This window comes from Conger conger, chromosome 1 (assembly GCF_963514075.1).
Source record: "Conger conger chromosome 1, fConCon1.1, whole genome shotgun sequence".
Classification (NCBI taxonomy): Eukaryota; Metazoa; Chordata; class Actinopteri; order Anguilliformes; family Congridae; genus Conger; species Conger conger.
The window spans coordinates 63,467,861-63,490,311 of record NC_083760.1 but is presented as its reverse complement, the minus strand read 5'-3'; the positions used below and the strand labels follow the sequence as shown (position 1 = coordinate 63,490,311).

At 41.6% G+C, this 22,451-nt stretch overlaps 1 protein-coding gene across 4 annotated transcripts; it reads left to right on the top strand.

The window, feature by feature from the left end:
* Positions 1-959: 959 nt before the first annotated feature.
* Positions 960-22,123, top strand: pik3r4 (phosphoinositide-3-kinase, regulatory subunit 4). 4 transcript variants are annotated; one of them, XM_061262634.1, is made up of 21 exons: positions 960-1,368; positions 1,880-2,630; positions 2,858-2,991; positions 3,258-3,849; positions 4,166-4,300; positions 5,505-5,726; positions 6,384-6,557; positions 6,889-7,034; positions 7,332-7,535; positions 7,956-8,157; positions 11,257-11,277; positions 13,395-13,609; positions 14,422-14,641; positions 15,767-15,932; positions 17,491-17,649; positions 17,897-18,108; positions 18,430-18,561; positions 18,703-18,803; positions 20,416-20,504; positions 20,883-21,003; positions 21,711-22,123. In XM_061262634.1, exons 2-21 carry the CDS (start codon positions 1,916-1,918, stop codon positions 21,879-21,881), a joined length of 4,131 nt encoding a protein of 1,376 aa, XP_061118618.1. In that variant the 5' UTR covers positions 960-1,368; positions 1,880-1,915; the 3' UTR covers positions 21,882-22,123. The 4 variants fall into 4 exon arrangements, with proteins under 4 accessions (XP_061118618.1, XP_061118635.1, XP_061118627.1 ...); XM_061262651.1 differs by having other exon boundaries at positions 961-1,368; positions 13,395-13,492; XM_061262643.1 differs by lacking the exon at positions 11,257-11,277 and having other exon boundaries at positions 961-1,368.
* The last annotated feature ends 328 nt before the right edge of the window (positions 22,124-22,451 follow it).

Genomic DNA, 22,451 nt, shown 5'->3' with positions numbered 1-22,451 from the left:
ATCACTCCACTGAAACAGCTAACTGTTTCTTTTTAGAGAAGGTCCGCGCAATGGTCGACAAAGGAGGTGTTGTCGGTGCTGTGTTCTTAGACCTTCGCAAAGCTTTCGACACAGTCAACCATAAGGTCCTTATTGCCAAACTGTCTGCTTTTAACTTCTCCTCGTTAGCACTCAAATGGATTGAGTCATACCTAACTGGTAGAAGCCAACATGTTTCTGTGAACAACCACTGTTCATCAGCTCTTAACCTATGCACCGGTGTACCTCAAGGATCAATACTTGGCCCGCTTCTGTTTAGCCTATATATTAACGATCTGCCATCTGTCTGCCCTGATGTTGAAACACAATTATATGCAGATGACACTGTAATATATGTGCATGCCAAGACCAAACATCTGGCTGCTGCCAAACTCATCACAGCTATGGATCAGATCACAAATTGGCTGAACCGTTCATGCCTTCAACTTAACGTAAATAAAACTGTAGGAATGTTTTTCACTAAGAGACAATGTAACACCGTGTCCAATATATCAATCTCAGGTAAAAATATTAGCATTGTGCCACAATTTAAATATCTGGGTATCATTATTGACTCCAATCTGTCATTCAAAGCACACATTAAGAAAGTATGCCAAAGAGTCAAGTTTAGCCTAACTAATTTTAAATACATCAGAAATGTAATGCCTTTTAATGCTGCCAAATTATACATGAACGCTGGATACGCTGTCTACGTTTCATTAAGCAATACTAATGTATGCAACACTCGAAAATACGTCGACAGGACAGACAACAAAAATCCGGGATAGTCCCGGAGAATCCAGGAGGAGTGGCAACCCTAGTTGTGGTTGAATGTTTGGTTCTAATGCGAACGCAAAATGCGAAATGGATCGTGTTATGAGCGTAAAATCCGCTCAATTCTTATGGTTAGGCTTCAACGATCAAGGTCAGTGATTGGTAGTGCAGAACGGTGCCAAACCATGAAGGACGTTGCAGAACCATGCAGAATGGAAAGTGAGAAACCAGCGAATCTAGAGATGCTTCCCTCTATTCCCGGATACACTAAAACGGCTGCAGGAAGTAAACAAGAGACGATGAATTAGCGGAGGGATATTTTTTTGCACATCTTTGCAATATGTACATGTCATCCGGATATACGGGGACGCAAACGACATCGTTTGTAAAAGCTTAACGAGTTAGCTACTGTAGATTTCTCGTTTTGAGGCATTGACAGAAACTTATCATTCAGTCAATGGAAATGTTGGTTACTTTACCAAGAGTACGAAATACCTTAGCTACAGAGAAGTGAGTCAGCTCACTGGCTAGCTAGCTAGTTGTCGCTCTCTTGCTACCATCCGCAGTACGACCCAGGTAAATAATAACTTGCATCATATTGACTTTTATGTGCACTGTGCTTGATATAATGTTGATAGCTCATCGCCTTTGCCATGTAGCTAGCTAGCTAGTCTATTTTTCACCATTATTTTACTAGCAAGCAGTTAGCAAGCACCGATAGCTGTTTCGTCGCGCTGTTAATATAATCTGGTAGCGAAGTAGAGCTATGAAGAACTTCCATTCTCCATTGTCGCCGTCTTGCGAACCAAATTTATAGCAATATTGTGGACGTAAGTATTAAATACACGTGCAGGTAATCTCTGTGCGAAGGTAAACGTTTGTCAACTGGCGTTACTTTCTATGCACACTTCGCTAGCTGTAACTTTTATTGCACATCATGCATTGTTTTTAACCGTGTTGGCGAGAATTTGTACCAAGTATGTACGATTAGTAATAGTAATAATTTCAGTCCTGGTAATTACTATAAATGTTGTGATGCTATACATGTGGAGACGCTATCTGATGCTGTTTTTCTATTTTGGATCAGGACAAAGCGTAACATTGAACATTTTGAAGCACCACTATGGGGAACCAACTTGCAGGCATCGCTCCATCTCAGATCTTGTCTGTGGACAGTTACTTCTCAGATATTCACGACTATGAGTATGACAAGAGTCTGGGTAGTACCAGATTCTTCAAAGTGGCACGGGCAAAACATCGGGAGGGACTGGTAGTCGTCAAGGTCTTTGCTATTCAGGATCCCTCGCTGCCTTTGACCAGTTACAAAGATGAGCTGGAGGAGTTGAAGATCCGGCTCTCCTGCCAGAACTGCCTGCCCTTTCAGAAGGCCACGATGACCGAGAAGGCAGCCATACTTTTCCGGCAGTACGTGCGTGACAATCTGTATGACCGTATCAGCACTCGGCCTTTCCTCAACAACGTAGAGAAGAAGTGGATTGCCTTCCAGATCTTGAATGCCGTGGACCAGGCGCACAAGTCTGGCGTGAGGCATGGTGACATCAAGACTGAGAACATCATGGTGACAAGCTGGAACTGGGTCCTTCTCACAGACTTTGCCAGCTTCAAGCCCACCTACCTCCCCGAGGACAACCCAGCTGACTTCAATTACTTCTTTGACACCTCTAGGAGGAGGACCTGTTACATTGCCCCTGAGCGCTTTGTGGATGGAAGCATGTTTGCCACAGAGAATGATCAGACCACTCCTCTGGTGGACCTGTCCAGTAACAGCCAGAGGACTCGAGGAGAACTTAAGCAACCCATGGACATATTCTCAGCAGGTGCTATTGTTTCCCCCGAAATGTTTCCCACAGAACATCTGTGATTTCCCTGTAATGGAGAAATTTACCTGTGTGTGCTGCATGTTGTCATTTAAATGTGATTTCAACAACAATATTTCCTGTTTGTTACTAAATCTTAGATACTTTACCTTTTTTAATAAATTAAGAAAACAGTGGGTATAAATGTTTGTTTTTTATCATTGCATTATCTTTTCAATGTCTTTCAGGTTGTGTGATAGCAGAACTCTTCACAGAAGGAAATCCTTTGTTTGACCTGTCTCAGCTGCTTGCCTACCGCAAAGGACACTTTCAGACTGAGCAAGTCCTGATGAAAATTGAGGACCAAAGTGTCAGAGAATTGGTAATGGAAGAAGCCCTTCTTTCACATAACATTTTTGGGGGAAAAAAACAGGCCCTGCATGTCAGAAAACAAAATATTTCGGTCCAACAATGAATTTTGTTAATTTACTTAATTTGCCAATTTAATTTCAGCATTTTTAATGTTGTTCTGTTGTACTCTGTCTCTACAATTGCCACACCCTGTCCTTTTCCTCTTTCGGCTGTTTGTGCCTTATTTTTGCCATGACTGCCTGTTTGTCTGTGTTCATGCTGTTGCGTTTCATTCAGGTTGCGCAGATGGTGCAACGACAACCAGAGAAACGTCTGACTGCGGAGGAATATCTGAAGCAGCAGAAAGGGAAGGCCTTTCCGGAAATCTTCTACACCTTTCTGCAGCCCTACATGGCCCAGTTCGCCAAGGAGACCTTCCAGTCTGCGGACGAACGGGTCCTGGTGATTCGCAAAGACCTGGATAACATTCTGCACAACCTGTCTGGCGGCGAGCCGCGAGAGAAGGCGGCGGTGGAGTCCGAGACGACCAAGGAGCACGGGCTGGTGGTGCTGGTGTCCGTCATCACGTCCTGCCTGCAGACGCTGCGCTCCTGCGACTCCAAGCTGGCGGCGCTGGAGCTAGTGCTGCACCTCGCCGAGCGGCTGAGCGTGGACATCCTGCTGGACCGCATCACGCCCTACCTGCTGCACTTCTGCAATGACCCGGTGCCCCGCGTGCGGGCCGAGGCCGTCCGCACCCTGACCAAGGTGCTGGCGTTGGTCAAGGAGGTGCCCCGCAACGATGTCAACATCTACCCAGAGTACATTCTTCCTGGAATTGCCCACCTGGCACAGGACGAGGCAACCATCGTCCGACTGGCCTACGCAGGTGAATGGAGAGAGTGTGAAAAAGAATGTGGGTTCATGGGAGAGTTCTCAAGATTGTAATGGCATTAGGTCAAATGTTCTATCAGCTAAATGTATATTTGTTGCACTCCCTAAAAGGACATTTTTAAACTTGGTTATTGGTTAATCTATGATTATTTCCAACTATGAAACCGTTGCCACACTAAATTTATTTAAGCCTTAATTTACAGCCGAAAGAGGCTGTAGAAGACTGACTGACATCTGAGATGCATTTCAATTTCAATAGATCTGGGTTCTCTTAATGTACTAAGTGACAGAGTTTTTTTTTCCCCAAACAGAGAACATAGCCCATTTGGCTGAGACAGCCCTGCGATTTCTGGAACTGGTCCAGGAAAACAACTTGAACACTGAGCTGGATCTGAATGGGGAAGATGTGGAGGAAGCTCTTCATCCCAATGAGAATTATGACTCTGGTAATACTTAAATGCTCCTCTTGAAAAGCAAGATTTTCATATGGGAATTAGATTTGCTTTCCATCTTAGAAAAACACATTTTACTTTTCTCTCTTTCTTTCATTTGCATTTGTTAAATAGTCAGTAATGCATTTTCCACAGAAATTAATTTCCAAAAATTCTGAAACATTTACAGTTATTGGAGGTTGATTTGATAAGTGAAAGCATTGCATTGTCTGCCATTTTGGACTACAAGTCAATATTTAATTGCATTGCTTCGTGTCCCTATTCGTTTATTGAAAAGGTTAGTGAGAAGTACTTGCTACATATACACACTTTATTAGGAACACCTGTACACCCACTTATTCAATGATCTCAACAGCCAATCGTGTGACAGTAGTGCAATACATAAAATCATGCAGATATGGGTCGGAAGCTTCAGTTAATGTTCACATCAACCATCAGGATAAGTGACTTTGACTGTGGAATGATTGGTGGTGCCAGACAGGGTGGTTTGAGTATCTCAGAAACTGCTGATCTCCAGGGATTTTCACGCACGACAGTCTCTAGAGTTTGCAGAGAATGGTGCGAAAAACAAAAAACATCCAGTGAGCAGCAGTTCTGCTGGCAGAAATGCCTTGTTAATAAGAGAGGAGGAGAATAGCCTGACTGGTCAAAGGTGACAGTTACGCAAATAACCACACATTACAACAGTGGTATGAGGAAGAGCATCTCTGAACACGCAACACATCGAACCTCTAAGTGGATAGGCTACAGCAGCAGAAGACTTAATGTCTAAAAAATAATTCTAATTGATACCTAATCAAGTGCTCACTGAGTGTATAGCAGTGCTAAAATTATAACACTATACCATGTATTTCTTTCACTGCTATCTATGTGCCTATGTATATCATTCATATCCAGTTGAGGTTAGAAAGCATAAAATGCAACACTTAACAAGTTTTCATAAGGGACACTCGTTGACTTTCTATGAAACCAGTCAAGTATTTGTGTAAAATGGTGTCTAAGATAATGCATGTATATTGACAGAATCTAACTTCTAGTTATCAATAATGGTCTCTGTGTTTTTCTATATGATATGGTGGTGTGCAGATAGCGCTACTTGCCTCCCTCATGCACCCACTTCCACCTCTGCTTCCTTTCCCACGCCTCTCCATTCCCATTTCCCATTTCCTTCTTTCTCCCATTCCCTCCCCCCGTGCAGAGCTGCAGGCCCTGCACGAGATGGTTCAGCAGAAGGTAGTCACCCTACTGAGTGACCCAGAGAACATTGTTAAGCAGACGCTGATGGAGAACGGCATCACACGCCTCTGCGTGTTCTTTGGCCGACAGAAGGCCAACGACGTGCTCCTGTCGCACATGATCACCTTTCTCAATGACAAGAATGACTGGCATCTCCGCGGGGCTTTCTTTGACAGCATTGTAGGTAAGGGTGTCACCCCACTCACCCAATCCCTCTCCAGCCTGTGGTGCCATGAAGCTAGAGGGGTTAGGTGCAGTTTCCTACCATACATTCCCACGTAAATGTTTTTTCTTTTCACACATCATTTGCTGGATTTTTGGGGGTTTAGGCTCAGTCATCCATAAGACTGTGCTTAACTAAGTATTAAAAACAAGGTGTCGCTAACTCACACTTATCTTTTGGGGAAATGAAAGCATTACTCAGTCAGTCATAAAACATGAATAGTTGCTCACAAGGGTCATATAAATTGGACCTAATTTTGTTGGCTGTAAATTTTCTATTTCTTTATTTTTTATTTATATTTTTTTATATTCAGCGTCTAACTTGTCTTCCGGTATTTTGCAATGCGTATGCATATGTTCTTCTGCATATATTTTGTTCTGTATTTTGTATTATTTGTATGCCATATATACATTTTTTTTTTTTATTCACGACACATTTTTAGCAACATTTATGTCCTATTCTCTGGCCAGGAAGTTTGTGTGCAGTTCACTCCACAGCGAACGCTGTTTTGATGTGGCACAGCTCTGTCCCAATGGTTGAATAGTAAGATTAATAGTGATTAATATTAACAGCAGTCATTTCCCAGCATTGCTACTAAAGCCTGCCTCTCTCCTGTAGGTGTGGCAGCCTATGTGGGCTGGCAGAGCTCCTCTATCCTGAAGCCCCTGCTGCAGCAGGGCCTGAGTGATGCAGAGGAGTTTGTCATTTACAAGACCCTCAACGCCCTCACCTGCATGTGCCAGCTGGGCCTCCTGCAGAAGCCACACATCTATGAGTTTGTCAGTGATATCGGTAAGGGACAGGGGCATGACGTCTATGAGTTTGTCAGTGATATCGGTAAGGGACGGGCATGACGTCTATGAGTTTGTCAGTGATATCGGTAAGGGACAGGGGCACGGTATCTATGAGTTCGTCAGTGATATCGGTAAGGGACAGGGGCAGGGATTGGAATCCGTGATGACGCTGAGGATTCAGCATATAGTGGAGTAATTTGGCGCACTGTGCTGTATCCATGGACAAGGCAAATATCACATATTTTTTGATGATGAGCTTGATCATATAGTAAGGGTAAGAAACGTACCCTCCTTGCACTGAAATTCAATCCCTACTTTTTGTACACCAGCTCCTTTCCTGTGCCATCCCAACCTATGGATCCGGTACGGGGCAGTGGGTTTCATCACGGTGGTGGCACAGCACCTCAACATCGCTGACGTCTACTGCAAGTTAATGCCCCATCTCAATCCATTCATCACACAGCCAATCATACAGGTTAGACAATATCATTTAGCAAGCTGATGACATTCCTAAACTGTAGGATTTCTCGTTAGCCTCCGCATTACAGAAACGAAAGTAGAGTTGCTTGTATTTTGTGAAATATTGTACAAATTCGCAGTTGTTAGCAATGGTGCTAATTTGAAATTATTCACCCCAAATGCCCATCTTTGCATGTAGTCTAATCCTATTTGAAATAGATGCAAAGTATAATTCCTGACAGAACAATTCCCTCACTGAAAGCAGCTGATGTTTGTGGTGATATATTATAACCTGGACCATTTCCTGTGGCAGATTGACAAAGAGATCGTACTACTTAGTGTCCTAAAAGAGCCGGTGAGCCGCTCCATCTTCGACTATGCGCTGCGCTCCAAAGACATTGGCAGCCTCTTCAGGCACCTGCTGTTCCGACAGAAGAAACGCAATGGCTCAATCCCAGAATGCCCCGTTCCTGAGGATCCAGCCATTGCCCAGCTTCTGAAGAAGCTGCTCTCACAGGTGAGAGGCCAGAAGTTGGAGGTCAGAACTTGGAGGTTTGAGCCAAGGGAGTGCTTTCTATTTTAAAGATGTAATATGGACAGTTGTATTTAGTAATCAGATATTCATCTCCGTGTAATTCACAAATTGAAGAGCCAATCCACCCTTTGGGAAGTGATACAGGGTCTGGATCTTTTAAAGAAAGATTATCCTCAAGTGTTACCTATTGTCCTGAGTATTGTACCCTTTTTAAAATCCCGTATTCAATCAGATTAGTCCAGAACAGAAGTACTCCAGCTGCGTGACCCAAGAAGAGGACTGAGGAAATGTAATCTCCCATCTGGAATTGGAAGGATCTGCTCTTTTTGGCCACAAGAATTTGTCCATTAAATTGCCTTTCCCTGTCTCTCCCCCCCCCCCCCCCCCCCCCCCTGGCCGCAGGGAATGACAGAGTCTGAAGAGGATAAGCTGCTGGCTCTGAAGGACTTCATGCTCAAGTCAAACAAGGCCAAAGCCAACATTGTGGATCAGAGTCACCTGGGCGAGGGCGCACAGAGTGGGATCATCGACCTGGCCAATTTAGGCATCACAGGCCGGCAGGTGGACCTCGTCAAACCCAAACAGGAAACCGAGGACAAGAGAGGTAGGCTCTGCCTCTATCACTTCCATATTGAATATGTCACTATTACTGTTAGCATTAGTTGGCGCTGTTACCATTACTGGTATCCTAGCAGACCTCAGTGCTCAGTATAGACCATTTGAAATGTGACATTTTTCTAAATATAGCTTGAGATTTCATTTGTTTCCCTTGTATTCTGTGAACCAAATCATATTTTTATTCATTTGTATGCATCTACTATGATGTGCCAAGCAAGAAGTGTATATTGACACTTGGCATACAGTATGTAGGTAAATTCTTGAATATATACACTCAGTTACCATTTTATTGGGTAGACCTGTACACCAGTTTGTTAATGCAAATATTTAATCAGCCAATTATGTGGCAGTAACTAAGTGCATAAAAGCATGCGGACATGGTCAAGAGCTTCAGCTGTTTTTCAGACCAAATGTCAGAATGGGGGTGATCTAAGTGACTTTGACCGTGGAATGACTGTTGGAGTATCTCAGAAACTGCTCATCTCCTGGGATTTTCACACAGAAGCGCATTGTTAATAAGACAAGTCAGAGGAGAAGGGCCAGACTTTTCGAAAGCTGACAGGAAAGTGACAGTAACGCAAATAACCACACATTACAACAGTGGTATGCAGAAGAGCATCTCTGAACACAGAACGTGTCAAAGCTGTGAGTGGATGGGCTATAGCAGCAGAAGACTTAACAAGTCTAAAAAATGTCTAAAATACCTAATAAAGTGCAGAGTGTAGTGTAGATTGAAAATAAGTTAAGTCTCAGTTTATTGGCACCCTTGATAAAGATGAGCATGAAACGCTGTATAATATGAACACAAGCATTGAGTGATATTTTATTCTCAAAAATGGGAAATTCTATTCTATTCTATACACACTACATTAATGCAATCATTTAGAGGAAAGAGGCCAATTAACATTTGTCCTTATCTTTGGCTCCAATGTGAATCAAACTGTTAATAAGTGCTGTCTGGCAAGTTGAACGATCACTATAATTAACTTTACGAACTTTTGTTTGCCTTGTGTTTTAAACAAGTATTTTAATTTCCTAATTCAAATGAATTTTATTTACTTAATAGCATAATTATTCATTTCAAGTCTTTTCTTCGAATTTGAATAAATTGGCATTTTTGCTGATTACATATTGTTTTGATTATAAACAGATCAAGATTAGGTATCATCAGGTTTCCTGTTTATACTGTAAATGTTGATATAGAAGAACATTTGTCAAGCCCGCGTGTCTGCGTAATCAAATAAAACTTTGTAGTGGTCAATTTCTTCGTTGTTTCTATAAGCTATTTATATAAACATTGCTTCAACAGATTTATGTAGACAGCAGCAGAATTTGTTTCATATCTAACTGATGACACAATAATGAAGCCCCATCGTCCAGTAGTAATTCCCTTGCTCTTACTTTCGTATGCAGTTTAGCAAGCTAACAAATGTAGACTGCTGTACATAACCCAAGAATCAGACTGAGCAGGTGCATGTATTAGACTGTCACCCTGGTTATAATTCATATCAACCTTCATATTATGGTTGGGGTCAATTTGACCTCATTCAGTGTTTGACATCTCTTAAAAAAAAAAAACTTTTTTCATAGTGATACTGCATAAAAAAAATTGTATTGAGATTCAATTGTAAACCGATAATAAACATAATACACAGGACCAACTTTGCATACAAATGTGTTATGTGGGGTTATTCTGTCCCTCTGTAACTGTATAAAATCCAAGAAAATATACATTATTTTTATCTCCGATTTCTTTGTGGATGATTCTGGTGGCACCCATACAGGTGCCAAACATACAATGACTGTACCTTAGGCTCTAAAATGTGATGTTTATCACATATTCTTCATATTTAGGGGTGAAAGGCATTAACATTTTTCTATTTCAATAATTTTGTGTTTATTTAAACATAAAAGCAGTCAGAAATACCTCAATAAAGACCAAAAGTGAATCCCAAAAATATGTCTGTGGTATTACATCGATATTTTCTATATGAATATGCCAATAATATTTTTGTGGACAACCAGAGTATCTTGAGGATCAATTTCTGTGACAATTTTCTTTTTGTCTGTTCATCAACAAGCTTTTTATATGAGAATGTGTTTAAAAAAAAAAAAAAAAAAAAAAAAAAATCCATGAACAACTTTTTCCCTTTTTACTATAACCTTTTCCTTTTACCTTTTCTTGCACAACCAATGATAGAGTTAAATATTCTGTTAAAACATTCAGTGTGTTTAAGTATGTTTAATATAATTAAAATATAATTGTTTTGCATTTCCAGAGAACTAGGTCCCAAAGGTTAGGTTGGGCCTGGAGCTGGTTAAGACATTGTTATGCCGCACACACTGGTTGGCTTGTCTCCATCTTTCTTCCTCAGCTGACATTTAGGAATTTTCCCTGTTTACTTGCTGAGCTGGGACTTGCCAGTTTAAGCTGACTCTTAGCTTTGGTCATATTAATTTCCTCACAATAGGCATGGCCAAAATACATGTACATATAGGTCAGCAGATGATAAATGTTAGGGTAAAAAGCTGAGCCATTTGTTTTGTTAAGATCAAAGGTGGGGGAGAGGGAGCCCACAAGGCCTAATTTCTGTGTTGTATTTGGAAGGAATGTCAGAGCTGTTCAAAGTGGATTTTAAACCCCATAAATTATAACCGTCATCGCAGCTGAAATCATAGACCACAGCTGACCTTTGTTATTATAAGGGTATACCAGATATACCTACCAGATAGGGTATATCCGAACAAACTATGCAGCTACTGTTGTTTGTTATGGTCAAGTAGTACCAGTACTATGTACCCTTCTCGGTGTGATACACTTAACACCGGACAGTTTTGATAGGTATTAGTCACCTGTTTAGTTTCCATTTGGCTCCATTGTCTTGATACATGGTTTGAATAGAAGAGAGCTGTGACTAATATGTGAAAGCACATTTTGGCCATGATGGTCGGCGGACAGAATGCATGACCTTCTGGGTCTGTGGTATTGCCATTCCTGTGTACAGTTTCCTAATATTCCTGATTGTTATTGTCATCGTCCTCATTTTGAAATGTGTACTTTGAACCTTGTTCTTTATGTTTACAGACCTCATCATGACTGCTTCTGGTATACCATTGAAATTATTATTATTTTGCCTTGAAGAGCATGGTGTGCTTTGAAATTGTGTGAAAAACACTCTTGAATAGTGTTTCACTGTACTTAAGCTTGGATTCTGATTTGCTACATTAAATATGAGTTGAGATTAACATTTTAATGTGCTGTTTAATTTAAAATTAATGTTATTTTGAATATATCTGACCTCTAATATATGTATATACGTTAATTATGAGGGTGAACTAAAACTTAATAATGGCTAAAACAAGCACTTATGTAAAGTACTTATGTCCCTTATCCCATAGCAAGAATGAACTGACAAGCATCAAACGCACTAAATTAATTATACAGTTGCACTAAAGTGTGAATTTAAAATTCAAACAGCAGAGCCTTGTCTTACAGTTGGTATTTTACAATCGCATGGAAGTGTCCTGTTGGAATGTTGGAGTATTGATGACTAAATTGACTTGACCACTGACCTGTTCATAGCTGTAAATCAATAACCCACATGAGGTTTGTTATGCCATACCAAAAAACTGGGTTATTAAAACATTGGAACTAATGGTCAGTGTATCATTCAACATATTTCGGTTTCAGTGATATTTGACACAACGTCCCTGCAATTCTTAAGTGTTTCTTAATTTTGCCTTTTACGTTTTCATCGCATAACATGCATGGTGTGGCATACGAAATTGTAACTTGTATCTGTACAATTCGTTTTTGGATGTATACAGTGTTATATTGAAGGCGATACAGCGCACTATGCAGGATTTTGTTGACTTGTGTGGTCCTGTTTACCATCAAGGAAGTATCCCCCTCTGTCCTCAACTCTGCCCACTCACTTCCTTTTTTTAGACCCCCACTCCCCCCCCACCCCCCACCCCCCGTTGTTAGACAGCTGTCACCAGCGAGGAAAAGCAATTCCAACCGGTTGACTCTGGTTTTTGAGCGAGCCCTGTCGACCTTCTTCACTTCCGCCACTGCAGTAGCTAGCTAGTTACAAACACTCAGCTGAAACCACATCCCTCCCCTACACACAAGCCCTGAAACATCCCAAACACACTTTCTAATAACAAATTCAGGTAAAGGAGCACAAAATTGGCAAGTGTGTACAAAGGCCTTAGTGTGGTTATTTTATAATATTTTCAAGGTGAAAATCCTGCATAGTATGCCTTTAAGAGTTCCGCGTTCCCATACGCTGGACATCGAGATTAGTCTTGAATGGCCTTATTTTAGCATCTTTAAACAACATTTGGCTGCAGAGTGGCTGGTTCGGTTGAGGCACCACGCTGTGGAATCGAATCCAGACCATGCCTGGGCTGACTGTGGCCAGTAGCTCCATACGGTGACGTGCAATCGGCGATCGCCTCAACCAGGGTTTGGGAGGGTTCAGTTGGATGAATCCTTTTCTAGTGAACCCCACTGCTCAATCAGTCACCTGTGGACTGCATGTCAGAGCTGCATGTGACGGGTCCACGCTATGCCAGCGTAGCTGTGGGATGTGGGGTGAAAAGAATCAGGCTGGCGACACCGTGTGCTTCAGATGAGAACCACAGGCGTCTACAATCCCCTCACTCGACTTTGGGCATCTCGCATGAATGCAGTTGCACATAGTTGGGGTGAGAATTGGACCGGTTCAGCCCCATGTTGAGTGCCCAAAAACAAAAATAAATCCTTTGATTTCTTATAATGTTATAATGGACACATTATCTTTTATCAGATCACTATCTAAAAGTTAATCATAGGTAATTATTTTAACGATAAGCAAATGGTTCAGATATGATGGTTTAAGGGATTTGTTCTATTTCCCATGTAATGGTTGTTATTACTTCTGATTAAGGATATGAATGTTATCTTTCTCCCAGTGACCAAATTGTAAATACAGCACCATCTGCTCTGTTTAATGTTTGACCATATACAGTATGAACATAAGGCAGTGATACTGTCTTTATTTTGGCCATTTCTCAATTTAACAAGTACATGTTCTGGTTTCTTTCACAAACCAAACAAAATGGTTCCACTTCAAATACAGTAATGACCTTACTGGGAGGGCACTGATAGGGTACTGGATAGCTGAAGAAGTAATTGCTCAATGCATAATGTTCTGCTTGTTTATTTCTGTTTTCCAGCCAGGAAACACACTAAGCAAGACTCCAACATGAACGAAGAGTGGAGAAGCATGTTTGGGTCCCTGGAGCCCCCCAGCGTGGCCCCCGCAGCACCGATGGTATCTAAAGTTCTTGTCCCACCCGGTGGCGAACCAGAGGGAACTCCGCCCGGAAACCCCCTGCGATCCGACTCCTCCCCGATTCCTAACCTCCATCATGTCCCATCCTCCGGCCAGGTCGACCGCAGGGCCCACAGCATCACGCCCTCTCTCTCTCTCTTTCTTTCTCTCTCTCTCCTCTCTCCTCTCTCCTCTTTCTCTCTCTCCTCTTTCTCTCTCTCCTCTCTCCTCTTTCTCTCTCTCTCTCTCTCTCTCTCTCCCCTCTCTCTCGCTCACTCTCTCTCTGCCCTGCTCCTCCCTCCATGCTTTTCATTTTTTTCATTTCTCCTTCACTCACTCTCTCCCCTTTCTCCCTCTTACCGCTCCTCGTTTGTATCCTCACCGCAGAACAGTTATCACGCGCACATTCGCCTGTCTTTATTCGCGTTTATTCATCCCAGGGATTCTCTAACGTTGCAAAAAACAGGTTATTTTGGTATAAAGACTATTATTATTTTGTAGTGTATTTTCTTTCCTATTTATTTTGGAGTAACTTGCATGTTTCTTTCAAATGGAAAGTAAATTTTAATGATGCTGTAGTCTGATCCCTCACTGTTGAATCCGTTTTTGAGCTGGGTTGCCATGGAATTGCCCTGGAATTATTCTTATAGATGAAGTGCTCATCCTTATCAGCTGTAGCTACTTCCATGCATAGATTGTAACTGAGAATAATGGTTGAAGTTCACTTGTAGAACATGTAAACCGTATGGAAGTGTATAGGATGTGCATGGGAGGGGCCGACGAGCAGTTCCCAGTGGTGATATCGGTCCACCCCCATTTTGTCATATTGTCTGTGCAGCTAATCAAATCTGCATTTGTTGGAAAGTGGAGGTGTAAAATATTGGTCCAGTGTCTCTGACTGCTTTTTCCTCACCTTGCTTCCCCTGCAGGTAACAGAAGGATCCGGAACCCAGCCCAGGAAGACGGCTCTGCCTGCTATGCCAGTGTTGCAGTCCATGGGCGGGACTTCCACCTACCAGCGACGGCTCACCACCTGCAAGATGGAGCTGCAGCAGCTGGTTCAGCAGAAGCGTGAGCAGTGCAATGCAGAGCGCATGGCCAAGCAAATGACCGAGAGCCCTGAATGGGAGAGCCGGCCTCCTCCACCAGGTGGGACATATAGAAATGATCATATCCTAATTTAATATGATCAATTTTCTCACTTCCCTCACTAAATGGGGAAATCCAGAATTTGTTCAAATTTGTAGATGTAAAATGTCTATAAATGATTCACAATGAGGTAACCTGTCACTAGAACATGCAGAGTGGTGGGGAATATGCAGGGGAAATTGGGACACTGAATTCACACACTGGACAAACCTTTATCATCTCATTATGAAAATTATAAAGAGGAAAATATTTTCAAATGTTCTATTCAGAAAGTCATGAAATTGAAACCAATTTTCTATTTTACAATTCTGTGAGAGAATTGTAAAATTGAACTGATAAACATTACCCAGATCTGCTGTGATTGTACTACTTATTTGCACAGTACCCTAGTTAATGAACTATTTAAAGAGGGAAAACTAGACACCGGTGCAATGCACGAACCACTCAAATGGTTTTGCAATGCCACCAACCACTTTCATAGTTTTAAATGTACATTCAGTTGATTTTTTTAATGTTGTTTTAAGACAATTTCATTCAAATTCTTTATTTGCTTGGGAATGTAAAACATACATGCCACATTAGTTCTTAATAGTAGTTCTGTGTTTTTCACAGGGATGCAATAAACATGTATTCTTTTGTGATTCATGAAAGAATATATTTATTCATGTGTAGTCAGTATTAATAATTGTTTGCTCTGTCAGTTGTGCAATAAGGATGTTGGTTTGCCGTCAGAGGGTGATTTGCTTAAAGTTTAAAGAGATAATCCTCTTTGGGGTGGTTTTTCGACTAAATATTTTAGTGTTGGTGTATATTTTTGTTTGCCCCAGCCACTTTCTGTGTGCGACAAAGTGTATTTTAGGTAGGCGTCAGCGGGTTTATTGTATGTAGTTGGAAAATATACTTCAAGTAACTGATTCCGTTCTTTACTTTTACAATTAGAGAGGAATATATTAAAATAATATGTTGACTTAATTTGGTATAGCTTTAAAATCAGCATAATGAAAGTAAATGTAAGGGTGCATTTAGATTTCTTTAGGAAATAAACCTCAAATTGTACTGTAATGTTATCAATGCTGCCACTCTGCCGCCAAAACTGACCAGAATTTGTTTGTTCTCATGTTTTAGGTTGGCATCCCAAGGGCTTGCTAGTTGCACATCTGCATGAACACAAGTCAGCCGTCAACCGAATCCGTGTCTCTGATGAGCACTCTATTTTTGCCACCTGTTCTAATGATGGTACTGTGAAGATCTGGGATAGTCAGAAAATGGAGGGAAAGACTACAACCACCAGGTATTTTTACATGACCCCTTGCCCCTTACTCAGCACAGGAGTATGATGGCTCTGCTGCTTTTTCTTTGTGAAAAAAACCTTTGTGTTAAATTACCATTAGCAGTATGCATTACATTACAGTCACTTGGCATGTGAGGGATGTACAGTTGTGGGTATGCACTCATCTCTACATTGCAAAATTCAGTTTCCATACATTGCCAAATGACAAATTCAGTTAAACAATACTACTACTGCTAAACTATGAGGTTGTATATGTGATGCACTCCTTAGCTGAGGCTTCATGGTAGGTTGAGCCTCAAGAAATGCAGAATTTTGAAGAGTTAACAAACCATTTTGTCTTGAACTGCTCTTCGGGTAAAGCAGCAGGAATTAGAGGAGTAGAGTGAATTTGAAATGATCTGCAAGGTAAAACGTGCAGGGTGCTGTAGGAATGAGTCTCATGAAGATCAGTGTTGGGATCTCTGCTCTTCATTATGTACATGTGAACTTGATAAGCCAGTACTGATGTTACGGGAGTCCTGCCGGCTGACGCACAGCTGGCTCTTGCATCACACAAGGATGGAAGTGTTTTACTCCACCAGTCTTACAGTGTGTCATCCCTCATTAATGACAACCACCGGTCGATCAGGCGCTAGCAAGTCTGCCCTGTTTAGCTCCACATGAAATGTCTTCTTCTGACTCATGTGTAGGCCTGAACTGCATGACTTCATATGCGTCGCTGGAGAATACTTGTCCCAAATTGATAGCAGCGGTTGCATCAATAAGCACATGATTACATGATTGGGCTTTCCAATTTGGGGAGAAAAAAGGGGGAGGAGCACTAATAGCTTCATATTTTCTTTTTTTGTGATCAAAAGTTTTTTTTATTCAGCAAAAATGATGAGACGGAACATTCTTTTTTCCTCCCCTTAAAACGGTCCAGCTGCTAGCTGTTGCTAGCACTAATTGTGCCTTTCTGCATATGGGAAATAATAATTTCAAATTGTATTACATGACTGGTGGAGGTACATCGGCATGTGTTTGTGGTGTTTGATCTGGTGGAGGTCGTCAGAGTGGTCTTGGCCATGTTTATTGGTGGAGTGAGTGCATGCACATGGGTTGTGTTATCGACTCTGCCCAGACAAGCTCCTCTGCACGGTATGGGTCCAAGTATGCTGTCTTTCTGTGGAAAAGACAAAGTAAAAGTGACATAGCTGAAGAGCTGTAGAGTTTCAGCTGTAGAGTTTGTCCACTGAAAAGCCGGCCAGCTGAAAAGCTTTGGCTGTTTGCTTTGTTTTGGCTTTTGCCTTAGTTTATTATTTTTCCCCAGAACTCATGAAGGTGAATATTTTTGTGTATTTCCTGTCATGTGGCAATGAAACATGATGAAAACTGAACCTGCCACATCTCCCTCCTAGAGGTGTCAACAAGTGTTGAATTTGCAGAAGGGTTGGGTGTAACAGTTTATGGGACTATCTGGATGCGCTGGAGCAGTAAAAAGGCTGACAGGATGCTGTGATTTATAGCAGGACGAGGTGATGCAGGATTTATTGACTGATGCAGTTTGGTCTGATTTCAGGTCTGTGCAAACCTACTCGCGCATTGGGGGTCATGTGAAAACCTTGACATTTTGTCAGCAGTACCTGGCTGTGGCCTCCGACAATGGATCCATCCAACTTCTGGCGATCGAAGCCAACAAGCCCCCCAAATCTCCCAAAGTTCACCCATTTCAAACCAGGTACTGTCAGAGGTTACGGTAAATTCACATGTGGTTCGACCTCTGTTCTAATAATGAATGAGTATTTAATTTATTTATTAATAGATATTTATTTATTAAATAAATAATACATTTCTTTATTATTTGTTAGTAATTTAATTTATTGTTTTTAAACATTTTGTCTGTTTTATGATGACAGCAACATAAACATTCAGATCTGTACATGTATGTAAATTCTGCCTGTTGGTTGCATCTTGTCGGTCTCAAGGTTCCTGGACCCAAAAGATGATGGATGTGTTGTGGATGTCCACCACTTCAACTCAGGGACACAGTCAGTGCTGGCTTATGCCACAGTCAACGGCTCCTTGGTGGGCTGGGACCTGCGGAGCCCCACCAATGCCTGGACTCTTCGGCATGACCTTCGTCTGGGTCTCATCACCTCCTTCGCTGTAGACATGCACCAGTGCTGGCTGTGTGTGGGTGAGTGAGTGATTACTGTGGGTCACGTTTCACAGTACTCCACAGCATTCAGTTCAGACCAACGTTTCGGCACATGCTAATCGTATTCGCATCGAAAGGCCGCTGTCTTGTACAGTAAAGTCCTTAGAAATATTGGTTTTGCTGGAGAGCCCACTTTTTTACGCATGTGGAAAAATATGGGAAAAACATTTTAATGTGGCTTGTTCCGCAGGGGTTTTATATTTGCGCAACATTGTGTTTTGATGTACAATTTTTTACATATTTTCTGCTTTAATTGTGATTCCTTCCCTAATCTCAATCTCCCACCCCTCTCCTCCACAGGCACATGCAATGGAACCATGGCATGCTGGGACATGCGGTTTCAGCTCCCAATCTCTAACCACTCCCACCCAGCTCGAGCACGAATCAGGCGGCTACTCATGCACCCGCTGTACCAGTCTTCAGTCATTGCTGGTGAGACACCTGTACATAGACACCCAGGCGTTTAAATAATTGGTGGGTGGTGATAATCCTGGGGCCCACTATATATAAAAAAATGTATTAAAATATACAAGTGTTTAAGATTTCAGGAAGATGTGTTGCTGTGTTTTTAAGCTGTCCAGGGGAACAATGAGGTGTCCATGTGGGATATGGAGACAGGAGACAGAAAGTTCACCCTCTGGGCCAGCTCTGCACCTCCCCTCTCTGAGATGCAGGTCTGTATTTTGTCACATCCTCTGTCTGCATTCCAGCTCCAAAATAATTAAGTGATGTGCACTTCTTGTGTTCAGAGAACTGTTAGTGATCTCATGGTTCAGCAGGGGGGAGGTAGGGGGGGGGGGGGGTCTGGTTAATTTCAGAATTTTGCATTTAATTATTAGGAATTTATCTTTTTGAATGTATCTTTCAAGAGGTGCTCGTTTTTGAATGCATCTTGCAACTTCATAGGCTCTTTTACCTATGTTTGTGATTTTCACTTCATTGCAATTTAATCTTTTGTATTTTTCAGAAGATTGTCAATGTGTATTTTAAAAGTAAGCTTTTCATCTAGTCAGACTTCTAGGTATTTATAAGCAGCTGTGGGCCAGACCTGGTGAAATGCATATCTTTGGTTTTATCGGAGTTTAACACCAGCTTGAGATCACTAAAAGCAGCCTGCATGAGAGTTAAAAGATTCCTGGGGATCTTGGACAGCTCTAGACAGGGAGAGGGTGCAGGAGTGGACAATGTGTCATCTGCGTTTAATTTTTGCCAATGAGCTAATGTCATTCATATAAATAGACCCAGAATTGACCCTTGGGATACACCCCGGTAGATTGACCGACATACACAAGATCTCCATCTTAAATACCCATAAATCGCAATTTAACAGTCGCATCTAAAAACAGTCAATTTCCCTATTTCCATTCAAAAAGTCCCATTAGGATACATGGACAACATATTTAATGCAGTGTACTTCAAAAGCAGCTTTTATTTACATGTTTATATGCTTTACCATTTTTCAGAAACACCTGTTTTTGTCGATTATTTTAATGGACTTAAAAGTATATCAAAGCAATAAAACCTAATATTTGGTTGCAAAGCCCTTAAATGTATTAACTGCATCAAGTCTGGAAGCTGTGGAATACACCATACGTTTCGTACTGTATGTATTTTGGAGATGCCTTACCAGGCCTTCACTGCAGCAGCTTTCAGTTGATCTTTGTTTCTTTTTGGCAATCTCACACCCGGAATAGCCTTCATGTGGCTGACCAGATTCTAGAGCTTCATTAACAGCACACTTATTTTCAGCTGTGCATAATATAATGGGGTGCCATGGCTCAGGCAGTAAGAGCAGTCGTCTGGCAGTCAGAGGGTTGCCGGTTCGATCCCCGCCCGGGCTATGTCGAAGTGTCCCTGAGCAAGACACCTAACCCCCAAATGCTCCTGATGAGCTGGTCGGTGCCTTGCATGGCAGCCAATCGCCGTCGCCGTGTGAGTGTGGGGGTGAATGAGTGAATGAGAAGCATCAATTGTACAGCGCTTTGGATAAAGGCGCTATATAAATGCCAACCATTTACCATTTAATGGGACTGGTTTCTTTAGTACCAGATTAGCACTTTAGCAGGATTACTAAAGGATGAGGTAGCACTGTGTGTTGCTAGTACACAAGTAATGGCAAATGGGATTTGCAATCATATGTAAAGATTGAAGTAAACAATTATTTCAAACTGTAATAGCAATTTGTAACATTATCTATGTATGATGTGTATTTTTTTAAATCAACGTAATGCTACTTTGGCGAAAAAAAGGTGTGTATATATTTTTTTTCTGTCTGCATGTTTGTAGCCCTCACCCCACAGTGTACACGGGATATACTGCAGCCCTGCTGAGGGGAACCCCCTTCTCCTGACCGCTGGCTCTGACATGAGAATCCGGTATGGCCACCACGTGCACACAGTTCCTATGACCTACACGTTCAGTTTACTGCCGAACTGTGTATTCTACACTGTGTATTCTACACTGGTATACGTCTACAAGCTGTGTCTTCAGACAAGACAGGAACAAAATGAATCATTTACGATATAAACACAAATAATGTTAGGGTTGTACTGTACATTTTTGTTCATTTGCTAATCAAGATTTTATGCATCCCAAGGATGGAACATTGTAATAATTGCACCTGGTTTTTGCCCCATGCGCTGTATGAATCAGTCCAATATAAATTATTTGCTTAAAAAAAGTGTGACTATTGGAGTTGATTTGACTGGCTGTTTGAGATAGTTTGATATTGAGGTGTCATTTGTTAATTTCAGATTCTGGGACCTCGCCTACCCAGAAAGATCCTACATTGTAGCAGGGGGAGCTAATGACTCTCTTCACTGTCCATCGGTATTTTACAACCGCAAGATCATCGAAGGAACTGAGGTTGTGCAGGTTGGTGAAAAATTCAGTTCCCCTCAATTGAGTTCAAATTTTTTTGTATTGGCATGGATAGCTTGTACAACAACTGGGAATGTCCTGAAAAAGAAAGAAACTGTTGACGTACTGAGCGACAGACATCAGACCGATCGATCAAGGAAAACAACAACAACAGCAGTTGATGACAAACATTGTGAGAGCTGTGAAGAAAAACCCCAAAACATCAGTCAGTGAGATCTCCACTAGGCAGGGGTGAATCAACCATTCCAAGAAGACTTAAGAGAGCAGCAAAATAGAGGCTGTATCACAAGATGCAAACCACTCTTCAGTAGTAAGAATCAGAAGGAACGAAACATTGTCTACCAACTTGCAAAGAAATGCGGATTGGGAGGAACTTCATCATGCAGCAAGACAATGACCAAAAACACACCGTCATTACAATAAAGGATTTCATTAGGGAGAATAAGTGGAACGTTTTAGACTTGCAATCACCCAATTAAGCATGCACTTCACCTCCTGAAGAGGAGATTGAAGGGAGACCCCCCCCCCCTTTTATTTTTCTGAAATAAAGGCAGAGTTCACCCAAAAATGAAATTTGAGTTTTCTAGATATCAGCTGCAGCTCACCTAGATACATGCTGGGCATAACTGCTTATGAATGACTATGAATGCTTAAAGAAGGCTTTTGGGCCCTGAAAGCATTACCCTATGTTTTACTCACAGGAGATCCACAGCAAGCAGAAGAGTGGCTCCACAGAGGACACTCCACGCCGAGGCCCAGAGTCCCTACCTGTGGGCCACCATGACATCATCACTGACATCGCCACCTTCCAGACCACACAGGGCTTCATTGTTACTGCCTCCAGAGATGGCATTGTTAAAGTGTGGAAATAAACGCTGTCCTTAATCCTAGTATTCAACCATCTGAAATTTAACTAGTGTACATAATATAAATCTACGTAATATAAAGAACAAGGATTTGGAATAAATGCTGCAAAATGTTTCTAAAGATGGTAGGTTACTGCCCGTGTGTATTTACAGACTGCCACTGATGTACTGCTTCATGCTTTAAAACTAATAATTTTAAATTGGTTGACTTCAGAATGAGATTTGTTAAATAAACAGAATACGCTCCACTGTGCCTCATTTTTGTACAAAGAAAAGTCTTTCTAAGTCTATGTCTCTATTTGTCAAGCTGTATCGTACTTCACTATTTAATAACAGCTGTTAACACATAAGGAACAACAGACTGAGTGACCACTTTATTAGGTAGACCTGTACACCAGCCTGTTAATGGAAATATTTAATCAGCCAATCATGTGGCAGCAACTAAATGCATAAAATCATGCAGAAGTGGTCAAGAGGTTCAGCTGTTTTTCAAACTAAATGTCAGAACGGGGAAGAAATGTGATCTAAGTGACTTTGACCGTGGAATGATTGTTGATGCCAGACAGGGTGGTTTCA

Bases quoted from the DNA above. Each gene is read 5' to 3' on its own strand.
- pik3r4 (XM_061262634.1), top strand. From the start codon at position 1,916: ATGGGGAACCAACTTGCAGGCATCGCTCCATCTCAGATCTTGTCTGTG. The intron at 18,804-20,415 runs GTCTGTATTTTG...GCATGTTTGTAG, and splicing joins CTCCCCTCTCTGAGATGCAG to CCCTCACCCCACAGTGTACA. The intron at 21,004-21,710 runs GTTGGTGAAAAA...TTTTACTCACAG, and splicing joins AAGGAACTGAGGTTGTGCAG to GAGATCCACAGCAAGCAGAA.